The sequence below is a fragment of the Geosmithia morbida genome (genome assembly GCF_012550715.1).
Source record: "Geosmithia morbida isolate 1262 chromosome Unknown scaffold_4, whole genome shotgun sequence".
Lineage (NCBI taxonomy): Eukaryota > Fungi > Ascomycota > Sordariomycetes > Hypocreales > Bionectriaceae > Geosmithia > Geosmithia morbida.
Window position 1 is genome coordinate 833,130 of NW_023336191.1, and position 12,393 is coordinate 845,522.

General features: G+C 56.1%; 4 protein-coding genes across 4 annotated transcripts; 2 read left to right on the forward strand and 2 right to left on the reverse strand.

The window, feature by feature from the left end:
- Positions 1 to 54: 54 nt before the first annotated feature.
- GMORB2_5734 (uncharacterized protein) lies at positions 55 to 1,302 on the reverse strand (the record flags this gene model as incomplete). Its single annotated transcript, XM_035467704.1, has 2 exons — positions 55 to 426; positions 508 to 1,302. The coding sequence occupies 2 exons, from the start codon at positions 1,300 to 1,302 to the stop codon at positions 55 to 57; spliced, it is 1,167 nt and encodes a 388-aa protein (XP_035322670.1).
- Positions 1,303 to 3,117: 1,815 nt separating this feature from the next.
- GMORB2_5735 (uncharacterized protein) lies at positions 3,118 to 4,698 on the reverse strand (the record flags this gene model as incomplete). The annotated part of the gene is made up of 2 exons (XM_035467705.1): positions 3,118 to 3,195; positions 4,267 to 4,698. The coding sequence occupies 2 exons, from the start codon at positions 4,696 to 4,698 to the stop codon at positions 3,118 to 3,120; spliced, it is 510 nt and encodes a 169-aa protein (XP_035322671.1).
- Positions 4,699 to 6,615: 1,917 nt separating this feature from the next.
- On the forward strand, positions 6,616 to 8,181 carry GMORB2_5736 (U4/U6 small nuclear ribonucleoprotein PRP4; the record flags this gene model as incomplete). The annotated part of the gene is made up of 1 exon (XM_035467706.1): positions 6,616 to 8,181. One exon carries the CDS (start codon positions 6,616 to 6,618, stop codon positions 8,179 to 8,181), a length of 1,566 nt encoding a protein of 521 aa, XP_035322672.1.
- A 746-nt stretch (positions 8,182 to 8,927) lies between these two features.
- Positions 8,928 to 10,381, forward strand: GMORB2_5737 (uncharacterized protein; the record flags this gene model as incomplete). Its single annotated transcript, XM_035467707.1, has 2 exons — positions 8,928 to 9,461; positions 9,521 to 10,381. 2 exons carry the CDS (start codon positions 8,928 to 8,930, stop codon positions 10,379 to 10,381), a joined length of 1,395 nt encoding a protein of 464 aa, XP_035322673.1.
- Between the last annotated feature and the right edge of the window lie 2,012 nt (positions 10,382 to 12,393).

Below are 12,393 nucleotides of genomic sequence, written 5' to 3' on the forward strand. Positions count from 1 at the left end.
CCAGACCAAGGCGGAAGAAGAAGGCAAGTCAACCCCCGACCGGCCACTCTCTCTCTATGCCTCGTGCATCTCGGCAACGTGCACATACGGCTGTCCCAGCGAATCCGTCTCGGCCTTGGTCCTCCTCCTCTTGAGGATTCCGATGCCGACGGCGCCCAGATAGGCCGCGGCCATGACCCCCGCCACGACAGAGTAGGCGACGACGAGACCACCGCCCGGCTCCTCGTGGGCCATCTGCAGACCCAACCCACCGTTCACCATGCCCACCAGGACCAGGGCCCGGCCGTACCAGATGTGCACGTGGCTGACGAGTCCGCGACGCCGATTCTTGAGGAAATGTCGGTGATGGAGCCAGCCAAAGGCCGGCTGCAGGCCCAAGAGGGCGACGAGGATGACGCCCAGGCCCTTGTGTGGTGAGGAAAAGAGCTGATCCGAATACGGGTCAGCCAGAGACGATTCTCCAGTTTCTCGTCACGGGATAGATGTTTGACCATATACGTCACTCACCGGCAATCCATGAGAAATGACTATCCCCAGAGAAAAACCAGCCCACATGGCGAGGTAGGCGACCATCTGCACGGCAGAGTGGGCAATCCACTTTCCGAAAAGGGGCATGACCATGGCACCGAGGGGGTACAAGATGAGGAAGGCGACGGACATGATGAAGCCGTGTGCGGACACCATCGTCTTGTGGCTCTCTCCTCCCCCTCCTCCCTGGCCTCCACCACCGCTGGTGACCGCACCGGTATCGTCATCGCCGCTATCACCCGTACTTCCGCCGAGAAACGGGTTGGAGTCGGACGCGATGCCGGCCTGGGACAGGTCCACGTCAAATATACCCACGCCGTCGTGGATGCTGATGGGCGCCTCGATATCGTCGGTATCCAAGGCGTCGCCCGTCACCCACGCGGCGATCCAGCTGTCGGTGCCGCCGAGGTCGAGCCCCGAGGAGCAGGAGCCGCTGCACCGCACGTTGGCCACCATCCTGCCGTCGTGAACGCCCGACCCGGCCACCAGGGTAGCGCCGGAGTCGCTCGCGTACCGAGGCATCCTGTGCCCCGTTCCCAAACGGGTGCTGAGCGTCACGTTTCCCTTCCCGTCCGTGTACACGAGGAACATGCTCGAACCACGCATGCCGCTCCCTATACCCAAGCTGGCCCACGACTTGGTAACGGGCGCATCGATGCTAAAGTATAGGCTGCCGGAGTCGGCCGAGTCGACGGACTCCGAGGGGACGCCCCAGCGGAACCGGATACCGCTCTCTTCATAGGATGCCACCGCCGCGACAGCCACGTCTCCCATGTCTATCTGGGTATCAGAATACGGGGTTGTGTGTGTAAGTGGATGGGGAAAGGGGGTGGGGGGACATCCCAACTTACAGAGACTGGCTACCAGAACAGCGGCTCCCGCTCGTATACGTGACGAGACCATTGCTATCTTCTTCTGGATCTCTTTCTTGCAAAACTGCCTGGTCTCGAACAATGGAAAAACAGTGAAGAGATGTCTCTCCCTGGCCTTGGTGATGGAATCAAGAGACGTGACCAAAGCCCACCCTTTTATACTGGACAACTTTCCCCCCTCATGTCCATCCCGTCAGTCGACCGCATCCCGAGACAACCTGCTCTCCATCTTTCTTGGGATCTAATACACATACGCACCCCTCCCACACGGGGACCGAAGCAGGTGCAGGGTCCTATCGGGGAAGCGGAGGCTCGCTTCCCTCTCATCTCCACCTCACTCAACCACCTTTCTTTTTTTTTTCTTTTTTCTTTATTTCTTTTTCCTTCATTTGTTAAAAACAGCTTCCATCCACAGACTAGACAAATACACGCCATTTGATTGGGGGCCTCAAAAAAACAAGGAAGAAGAAGGGGGAAGGGGGGGTGGGCAAGAGCCCAGGGACGACCACGAAGGAGGAGGAGGATGAGGAGGATGGGGCTTGCCAAGAAAGATGATCGGAGGATTGGTGTGCGCTTTTCTTTTCCGCAAAGTCTCGAAACACACGATATATCGGGGCTCAGACGGGCCTGCATGTCAGGTTGTACGATGATATAACCATGTTATGACTTAGAACATGCTTCTCCCCCCCCCCCCTCCGGGGGTACCTTGAGCGGTAGCCGACATACTATACTACCATGTACACGTATGTACGTATAATGGCTCGAAGTTGGATTACAATTTTTTTTGAATATCCAGTGCAGGTATTATTGGCAGTTCTGACGGCGATGATCACGGCACTGCCTCCCGAGGCGGCCGCCGGACCGACCACGTCGTCGGAAATGAGGAATCTCATCCCACATTCCGCGGAGTATGTCTAGGCACACAGCATATCAGGAAAACTCGGACGGCGCCCTGCATATGTGTAGCATGTAACTCGGGAACTCCTCTTCAATCCCACCTCCTCCATCCCACCTGGTTCATCATCAGTTCTCTTCCCTCCCCGTGACATTTCACACACACGCGCACACACACACATATATGGCATGGATAATGGAGGGCAGCAACGGCCAAAAGTCTTGAGATGTTTGTTGTTGTTGTTCTCTTGACTCACGTTGCCTTTCTGGAGTGTCGGGATATGACGTTGCAGGATCTAGATTTTCAAGGGGTGGAGTCTTTCGTCATGATACTTGGACGCCGCTCCAACCATGTTGTCATAGTCTCACCATTTCTTTCAAATACCAAGCTGTACTTTTCCTTCTTCTTCTTCTTTTTCTGTTTCTTTCGTGGAAAAAGGGAGAAGAAAAAGGAAAGAAGAAAGAAGACATATCAAGTGCTTATGGCTTGTCTAAGCCTCAAGAGGGGAAGATCGAAGAAAAAACGCGTAATTCTCTGAGGCGAAGCAACAAAAATAAAACAAAAAAAAGGAAGAAAAAAAAGAAGAAAAGGGGGAGGGGGGGCTTGTAATAATACTATTACCTGTATAATAAGCCATGGCAAATCAGAGACAATATCCCACCCGCTCTCCCTTTCCCCTCATGACAAACCCCCCCCCCCCCCCCCCCNTACTATTACCTGTATAATAAGCCATGGCAAATCAGAGACAATATCCCACCCGCTCTCCCTTTCCCCTCATGACAAACCCCCCCCCCCCCCCCCCCAAGCAGGAAAAGGCTCAGATCAAACGGCCTGAGGAAAGCAAGCTTCGTTCAGGAGACTCGACGGAGCGACGAAGCTGAAGCCACCGAATGGGTCGTCCTTGGCGTCATTGGCGTCGATACCAGAGGCATCCGGGTGGCCGCCGTCGTCCTTGGAGGCCATCAATGGACCCATCGACAGCTCGGTGAACTCGGGAGCAAAGTTCTCGGCCAGTTCAGGATCGGTGATCATGGGTTGGATGGGCGGGTCCACGTCGCGGGCCTCCAGCCTCTCCCAGTCAATCTTGCGGAAGAACCGGTGCTTCTTGAGTATCTGGAGGTCCCTGGGCATGACGGCCCCGAGCCTCTTGGAAGGCTCCTTGCGCAGGAGACGGGTGAGGAGGTCCTTTGCGTCGGCGCTCAGGAAGTAGGGCAGGACCAGCTTCTGCTTGACGATGTGGCTCTGGATCTTGGCGTGGTTGTTGCCGCGGAAGGGCGGGTTTCCCGTCATCAGGTCATAGCCCAGCGCACCGAACGACCACCAGTCCACCACACGGCCGTACTCCTTGCCCAGGATCACCTCGGGCGCCATGTACTCGACGGTGCCGAGGAACGAGTTGCAGCCGTCCGTCGGCTCGGCCGACACCTTGGACAGGCCGAAGTCGGTCAGCAGCAGGTGGCCGTCGGCGTCGAGCAGGCAGTTCTCCGGCTTCAGGTCTCGGTACACGACACCCAGGTTGTTGTGCAGGTGCGACAGGGCCAGCATCATCTCGGCCATGTAGAAGGCCGCCACGTCCTCGGAAAACATCTTCTCGGTGCTGAGGTGCGTGAACAGCTCTCCGCCCTGTCCATACTCGAGGATCAGATACAGCATCTCGTGGTCTTGAAAGGCATAGAACAGGTTGACGACAAACGGGTGCCGGTTGACCGACTCGAGGATCTGCCTCTCCGTCTTGGTCTGCTCAATCAGCTTCTTCTTGACGACCAACGACGCCTTCTTGAGCTGCTTCTGCGCGTACAGCCGACCCGTGGACCGCTGCTTGACCAGGACCACGGTGCCATAGGTTCCCTTGCCGAGGCAGCGGAGCGGCTCGAAATCGTCCGACGTCATCTTGCGATTGATGTTGTCCGTGCGCTCGCCGACCGACGGGTTCAGGTCGCCGTTCCCCTCGCCGCGCAGGCCCTCGCTCACAAAGTCGTGCTCCAGGCAGACTTCGTAGCTGGCGGAACCGTTCACGGAGCCGTCGCTTCCGGCCTCGCTGCCGGTGCCGGCCATGCTGGACAGGCGACTGTCGGCGTCGAGGCGGCCATCGACGTCAGGGCGCCTCTGAAAGCTGCTGTTACGGGACATGGGGGCGGAACGGACACCGTCCTCCAGGCTCAGCGGCTCCATCTGGGCACGCAACTTGGCAATTCCCGACACCTTGGGTGACGAGGTAGCTCGCAGGGACGGGCTACAGTTGGCGCTGACGACATCGTCGACACGGCCCTGGGCCCGGTGGGTCTTTCGGCGCGAAGGCGTCTCGGAGGCACCGTAGTCGGAATCCTCATCGCCAGAGGGCGCCGGTGTGGGCTGGAAGCCGCGCACGGTATTGCGGGCGGTTGGAGGGCTGCTCTTCATCATCGCGGCTAGCTGCACGACGCTGGGGTACAGGCAAGTGGTGGTTCCCTGGGACGGAGATGGGACAGAGGGCGGCCGTGCTCCGGTACGTGTGTGTGTGTGTACGGATGTGCACAGCAGGCTCTCGACAGACTCGGACGAGACGTCTCGGACGATCAAGAGTGCTCGGATCCGGGAACTGAGCCAACTCTTCAAGGCGCTCCACGACGGCGCTCGGGATCAGCGCGAGGCTCAAATTCGTAGCGGCGCTGGATATCGTAGTGGCTGCTAGCAAAACGCATCTGGTAACGGAAAAAGGATGTGCGGACGGTCGTGGACTTTCGTATAGGCATTGGGGGAGCGGCTCTCTGACTTGTTCTGGTGATGAAGGGTTAGTTTCCCTGTGGTTTCGATCCCCAGGGATGGCAGTTGTGGCTTACCGCTTGGTTTAAGGAGGAAGATGGTGAAACAGAAAAGAAGAAACAGGAGGAGAGAAGGGAAGTGCGCTGGACCGTAAATCTGGGGAGAAATGGAAAAAAAAAAAATTATTAAAATTCAAAGTCTGTGCACGCACAATCCATCCACCCATTATTATCTGCTGACAGGCGGCCAGTGGACAGTGGGACGAAAGAGGGAAGAAAAAAAAAAGTCTGGACCCCTAGGGCCGCTAAATGATACGAGTATTACAGCGAATGCAATCCAAGTTACGGCACAATTAGCCCCAGATGACACCTGCGGGCGCTAATACTGCTTCCGACTTCAGTGATGGATCAGCCCCATGCTAAAGCCTTACAGCGGTCCTGGGGCAGCCGTCCAAGATTTTAACAGGCCTACACACTTACTTATCTTAACCCCTGCACCCATCAGATGCGTGGCGCAAATCATCTCTCCCGATCTTCCAACGAGATCTTTCTCTACATGTACTTTTTTTTTTGGCCCCCCGTCCCGGTGCCTTACAGATGCCAGGTGAATGTTACGTACGTGATCCAGCTGGGCTCCTTGGTCGCGTGGCCCCTACCACATACCCCCTTCTACAAGTCGTGATCACAGCTCCCTTTCTACCCTCTACGCCGTAACGGAGGCTTACTCCGCAATGGACAGCAGGTAGGTGAGAATATTACGAGCATATACGACGGAACCCCGTAATCATGACATGGTTGGGCGTTCGTCCTCCTTGGCTTACGGGGTTAAGATAGTAATCAGCATCCAGGTATGAATATTGATAGTTTGATACTGCAATCAGACCAGCTAATACTACGAATACTACGTCGCTTTATTATCATATCATTACGTATCGATATGCGCATTGACGTACTTGTTATTTCATGTCGTAGCCGCGGGCGGCTTCCATATCGGGCAGCAACTAGTGCAGGTTCTACGCTCTCAGCATGGGGGGACCACGGGCGCGCAACAGCAGGCCTCAGACCCCCCCCCCCCCCCCCCCCCCCCCCTGCGTAACAGGCCTCTAGGCCTCAGACCCCCCCAAGTATAGAAGTAATATAGGCCTGTACTCCGTACCGATGTATTGTTAAATGTACATGATTATATGTACATACTCATAATCTGTACATGTATAGCAGACTACCAACACCCGCGCTTGGCTGCTGTCGGCCAAACGAACCACCGTCACCGAATGTGTACCGCGCAACCTGTACAGCAGCAGGGTAAGCAGCTTGCTAAATCTCGGGCTGTCTTTGCGGCGCGCGTCACAAGCAACGGGACAGGCAAAAAAAAAAAAAAGTCGATCAACTACCTCCAAGACGATAATAATTGTCCGCCATTACGATAATACGACATCCCGTGCCAGCTCACGATTGGATCCTCACCGCATCGAACCGAGTCGATAATTGCTTCCCGGTACATGTTTCAGAATCTCCGAGAGCGATCACGTCCAGCCTCAACATACTCCCTTCCTAGACAGCAACCTGAAGCTCGCCCAAGATGATGCACCCGTCGCGACAAGCCTACGTGGAGGAGGCCTCACCGCCGGCAGGCGTGGCCCTAGAGGACCTTCCAGAGGACCACGACTATGAGATGCCCCTGGCCGGGTCGGAGAAGGCGTCGGCCATCATGAACCAGTTCAACCGCAAACGCCTGGCGGCCGGCATGGCGGTGCCTACCGACGACGGGCGCGTGCGCGCAAGGCTGCGGGAGATGGGCGAGCCCGTGACGCTGTTCGGCGAGGGCCCCGCCGAACGCCGTGACCGTCTGCGCGAGCTCCTGACCATCCAGGCGGAGATGGCCGGTCTGGAGAATGGGGGCGACGTGGAGATGGCCGACGCAAACGAGGGCCGTCAGGATGACGAGGACGACGAGGCCGAGGAGGAATTCTACTCGCGGGGTGGCGCCGAACTCCTGCGGGCGCGTAGGAACATTGCCGAGTACTCGCTGCCGCGGGCGAAGCGGAGGACGGCCTTCCAAAAGGCCGAGTCGTCGATACCGCTGCGGACGCACGTCAAGTTCCGCAAGAACATCAAGGAGAGGCTGCAGGGGTTCGAGCTGCAGGGCAGTCAGACGGTGGGTGAGCGTCACGTGAGCATGACGAGGATATCGCCGAATGGCGAGGCCGTGGCTGTGGGCAACTGGGGCGGGCAGGTCAAGCTGGTCGAGATACCCAGCCTGGAGCAGAAGAGGACGTACCGCGGGCACACGAGCAAGATCAGCGGCCTCTCGTGGTTCCCGGGGGCGACGCTTCCAGAGAAGGGGGTGTCCCCGGACGCCGTCAACCTGGCCTCTGGCGGTGCCGAGGGCTCCGTGCACCTCTGGTCGCTCAACCAGGACACGCCGCTGTCGACGCTCTCGGGCCACACCCAGAGGGTGTGCCGCGTCGAGTTCCACCCTTCGGGACGGTACCTGGCGTCGGCGTCGGACGACACGTCGTGGCGCCTGTGGGACGTGGAGACGACCTCCGAGGTGCTGCTGCAGGAGGGCCACTCGCGCGGCGTCTACGCCGTCAGCTTCAACACGGACGGGTCGCTGCTGGCCAGCGCCGGGCTCGACAGCATAGGAAGGATATGGGACCTCCGGTCCGGCAGGACCGTCATGATCCTCGACGGCCACCTCGACGGCCATATCAAGCCCATCCACGCCCTCGACTGGAGCTCCGACGGCCACCGCGTCCTCTCAGGATCCGCAGACGGCTGGATCAAGTGCTGGGACGTCCGCAAGGTCCAGAGGACCGGCGGCATCGGCGCCCACTCCAGCGCCGTCTCTGACATGCGATGGTTCAAGGGCCTGGACGATCCCCTCGAGGGGGTCCTGCCCCCCGCCACAGACGACAAGGGCGCCCAGGTCCCCAAGAAGTCGGGCACTTTCTTCGTCTCGGCCGGATTCGACCGCAACGTCAAGATCTTCTCCGCAGATGACTGGACCCTCGTCCAAACACTCAGCGGCCACACCGGACCCGTCGCCAGCGTCGACTACAGCAGGGACGGAAAATGGATTGTCAGCGGCGGTCACGATCGGACCGTTAAGCTGTGGGGTCGCAATGATGGGGAGTCATTTTAAAGAGCCATCGGTCCTCTTTTTGTTGGGGGGGGGGGAGGGTGGAAGGAAGAAGAAGAAGCATAATATATATACATATATATCTATCTATCTGGAGGGAGAACATGGCAAGATACCCAGGCTCAAGCTCAAATGTCGGTACATGCACATATAGACATAACTAGCCTCCAGTAGCAGTAGAGTAATAGGTACTGCCTCTTTTGGGGTGCGATGTGCATCTTGTCTCTCTCGGAGCCAAACGCTACACGGTTATCATCGCCATAGAGCGTTCAGAATGGTCAATACATGTAGTCATCACGTACAGTAAAGACTAGACATCAGCCCTCACTACGAATTCAAGAAGAAGCTTTTCCACCCTTTCGGGGCTATAACACAATGCTGCGCATATCATTACAGGCACTCAGAGAGACGGTGGTCGCTCATTTGTGGCCGACCGTGTATTTTAAAGCAGCGGCGCGCCGTCTTGGCGGGACGCGGGGAGCGTGGTCAGGTGACCAAGTCGGGCGACGTCAAACGTCAAACCCATATCGGACCTGACCTTTCCAACCTTGACTTCGGCCATCCTCTTGTCTCCGTTGGCTCCTCGCACGACCGCTAATATCATAATTAGAGCTTCAATTTGAGGGCAAACCAGGCTGGGCTATCAGCACAGCGAATACCGCGCCCACAGATGAAGCGCGACAGCAGCTAACTCGTCGCCCTCCTCCCCTCCCCCATCACACCTGACTCGACACGACGACGTCAGGATAATGGCGAGCATCGATCGATACCGGCCGCCACGCGAAGGCTACCAGCCCCCGGTTCCCGCCAACCGCCAGACCCAGAGCCAGGAGAGACCTCGGTCCCCCTCGCCGAGCAACAGTCAGAGACAGCCGCACCTACTTCCGCAGCAGGATGTTCCTCCTGCCGCACCGACACCACCCCAGCACAGCGCGCGCACGTCGCCTCCGCGGGCGCACGGTGCCGCCGCCCATCCCGTCACAGCCACTTCTTCCGCCGCCGCCGGAGGTGGACAGTCGCCCGCGCCTTCAGGCGCTCAGACACCACCTGCCCTGCTGAATCAGTGGTCATTCTCGACGGAAGAGGTGAATAGCACGCCGACCATACTCGAGGGCGTGGCGCCCTCGGAGGAGAGGATGCGCCGAGCAAAGGGCGTCAACTTCATCTACCAGGCTGGCGTGATGCTCGACCTACCACAGATAACGCTTTGGGTTGCCGGTGTCTTCTTCCACCGATTCTACATGCGCTGGAGTATGCATGAGAAGACTGGTATCCATCACTATGTGGGTTCTCCGTCCGACAAGGGACAAGGAATCGGGACTGACTCTTTTTCCCTAAACAGAATATTGCCGCAACGGCCCTTTTCCTCGCCAACAAGGTCGAGGAGAACTGCAGAAAGACGAAGGACATCATCATCGCGGTGGCCAAGGTGGCGCAGAAGAATGCCAAGCTCATAATCGACGAGCAGAGCAAGGAATACTGGCGGTGGAGGGACAGCATCCTGACGTACGAGGAGATCATGCTGGAGCAGCTGACGTTTGACCTGATGATTGACAACCCGTATCGGCACCTGTTTGAGCTGCTGGAGCAGCTGGACCTGGTGCACAACAAGCACCTCCGGCAAGCGGCGTGGGCCTTCTGTAACGACGCGTGCCTGACGGCGCTGCCGCTCCTCGTCGAGGCGCGCGACGTGGCCCTGACGGCCATCTTCTTCGCCAGCGTCCACACGGGACAACGCATCGACGACGTCAACGGCCAGCCCTGGTGGCGGTACTTGAAGGGGAACGAGGCCCGCTGCGCAAAGGCCATCGACGTGATCCGCCAATTCTACACGGAGAACCCGCTTAGGAAGCAGAACCCATCGTTGCCCTCGCCAGCCTTTGACCTCGAGATATCCAGGCGCCGCGCCGAGGCCATCATCAGCCAACCCGACTCGGACGCCCCCGCCCCGGCCACCACCCCGATGGACATTGACAGGAGGACTAGGAGCCGCAGCCCCCTTCCCCCCAGGCCAGACGGAGGAGGTCTGACAGCAGCAGCGGCGGCGGCATCTTCCTCGCAGCCTCAACAGCCTCCGCGCTCCCCTGCCAAGAGAAAGGAGGCTGAAGGACCAGCAGAGGGTGACGACCACAGCAGGGCTGATAAACGTCCCAGGTTGTCGGACGAAGAAGAAGGTGAGGAGGGTGAACTGGTCGAGGGCTAAGAACCAGAACAGCCGGAACAGCCGGACGGGAGAGACTTTTTTTTCCTCTTCTCATCATAATAAAGGATGGCGTTTTTTTTTTTTTGCTGGTTTTTTTCTTCTTTTTTTTTGCTGTCGCACTTCAGGCTAAGTATGGAGTTTTGTTTCCTGTTCTTATACTACCTTGCTGCCGTGTACCAAGGAAATCTACATGAGAGAAAGATGAATGCGGATGGACGCGCAAACGAAAGGGGAAGGGGGCAATAGGATCCTGTCACGATAAACAGGACATGAAACTATCAAGAGTTGAATTCATAGTCCGGGATCTCGATCTCTACCCTCGTCTGCCGTTCATTCTTCTCTTTCTCTCTTGTCCTTGACCCTTCTCACCAGTTCCCCCTCATGGAACTACGTGAACAACAGGTGGAATGCATCATCTGCTTGCTCTCCTTTTTTTTCTCTTCTGTTTCCCCGTTCTTTCCATCAACATGGAGTCTTGCGAGCAACTCCCAAGCTCATCATCTACCCTCTCACCCTCTGAAAGAGAAAAACAGCAGTTGATGTCCTTTCTCATTTCTGGGCCGAACCTGTACTGAACAGGATAGACACAAGATAGATTAGTTAGTTACTATTCCTTCCCCCTCCCCCCCCCCTCCCCCCTTCTCTCCGGCTGCCCTATTTCACTAGAATGGGGGAGCGTGTGAGGGAGGGGAACACCAAGAGTAAACTTACTGGTCAGGAACATGCTTGATGGGCGGATATTTCCCACAGGCGGGATGCCTGCATGCTGACCAGGGAAGAGAACCGCAGGAGGTGCAGTTGTCAGGCCAAGAGGCAGGGTAGAGTTGACCGCAGTGAAGACATGGGATCGGTTCGGCCATTTTCAATCCTTTCTTTTTTTTTTTTTTGGGGGGGGGGGGGGGAAGGGGGGAAATGAATATTGTGACTGGGCGGTTTGCGTTCCTGTCGTATCTGGAGAATCTCAATTGTAATATGACTTGACGAATAAAGGAAAAGAAAGAAGAGATAAAAAAGATATGAGTCGTCTCCTTTCTCCTGATGATTTGTTTGAAATAGTTTATTCTTCTTCTTCTTCTTCTTCTTTTGCCCTTCTCCCGATAAGATGATGTAGGCAACGGAGTCATGTGTGCATATTGATCTATTCTTTTCCTTTCACGATGCGAAAATGAACTTAGTGCCATGTTGTACAGACATTGTCCTGCTCTGAATATCTCGTGATACATGGCAAGCCTCATTATGCGCTTCCCTGTTTTTTTTTTTGGTAGTTGAACTTTCATTGGGTGATATGACGACGTCGTCTTGTATTCAAAACATCAAAACATATCACATAACTGACCTTTCTTTTCTCTGTTCCGTCGTGAAACCCGAGTTCTAAAAGGGAGAGCGTCATGATGGGCATGCGACAAACTTACATGTACGAGTACAGGGTCTTCTCTGTGGAGTGACGTCGGAAACCATAGCCGTTCTTCTTTCAATGCAGGAAACACAGTAATAATAAAGTGAATGATGTGCCTTGGAGCATGACACACATACATAACCACCGTGGACAAATAACACCCGTTGGTTTTCCTTCTTCTTTTCTCTGTTTCTCTTTGGGGGTTTTTTTTCTATTCTTCCTTCCATAAGATTCTCTTGCACATCCGAGGTGAATGCTTTTACGATTTATGCCTCAGAAAGAAGGTATGAACCATCTACATGTCATATATTATATACTGTGTGTGTGTGTATGTGCCTGAGGTACGTACTTCATCACAAAGTTGCGGTGTGGGCGCTCGGACCATGACAGAGAGTCTCACATTGGCCGGTAAATTCTGCCGTACCCACACACTGTGCACCCTGACCGCCCGCTGGGAGGGGTATAAAAATCTCGTCTGCCCGCCTGAAAGCTTCGCTTTTTTCTTTTCTTCTTTTCTCCTTAGCTCTCTTTGCCTTTTGGCTTAGATCAAGTGTAGTATCTGTTCTTTTCAGTTTAATCTCTGAAACGTCTCTATGGAGACATTCGTGATTATTCC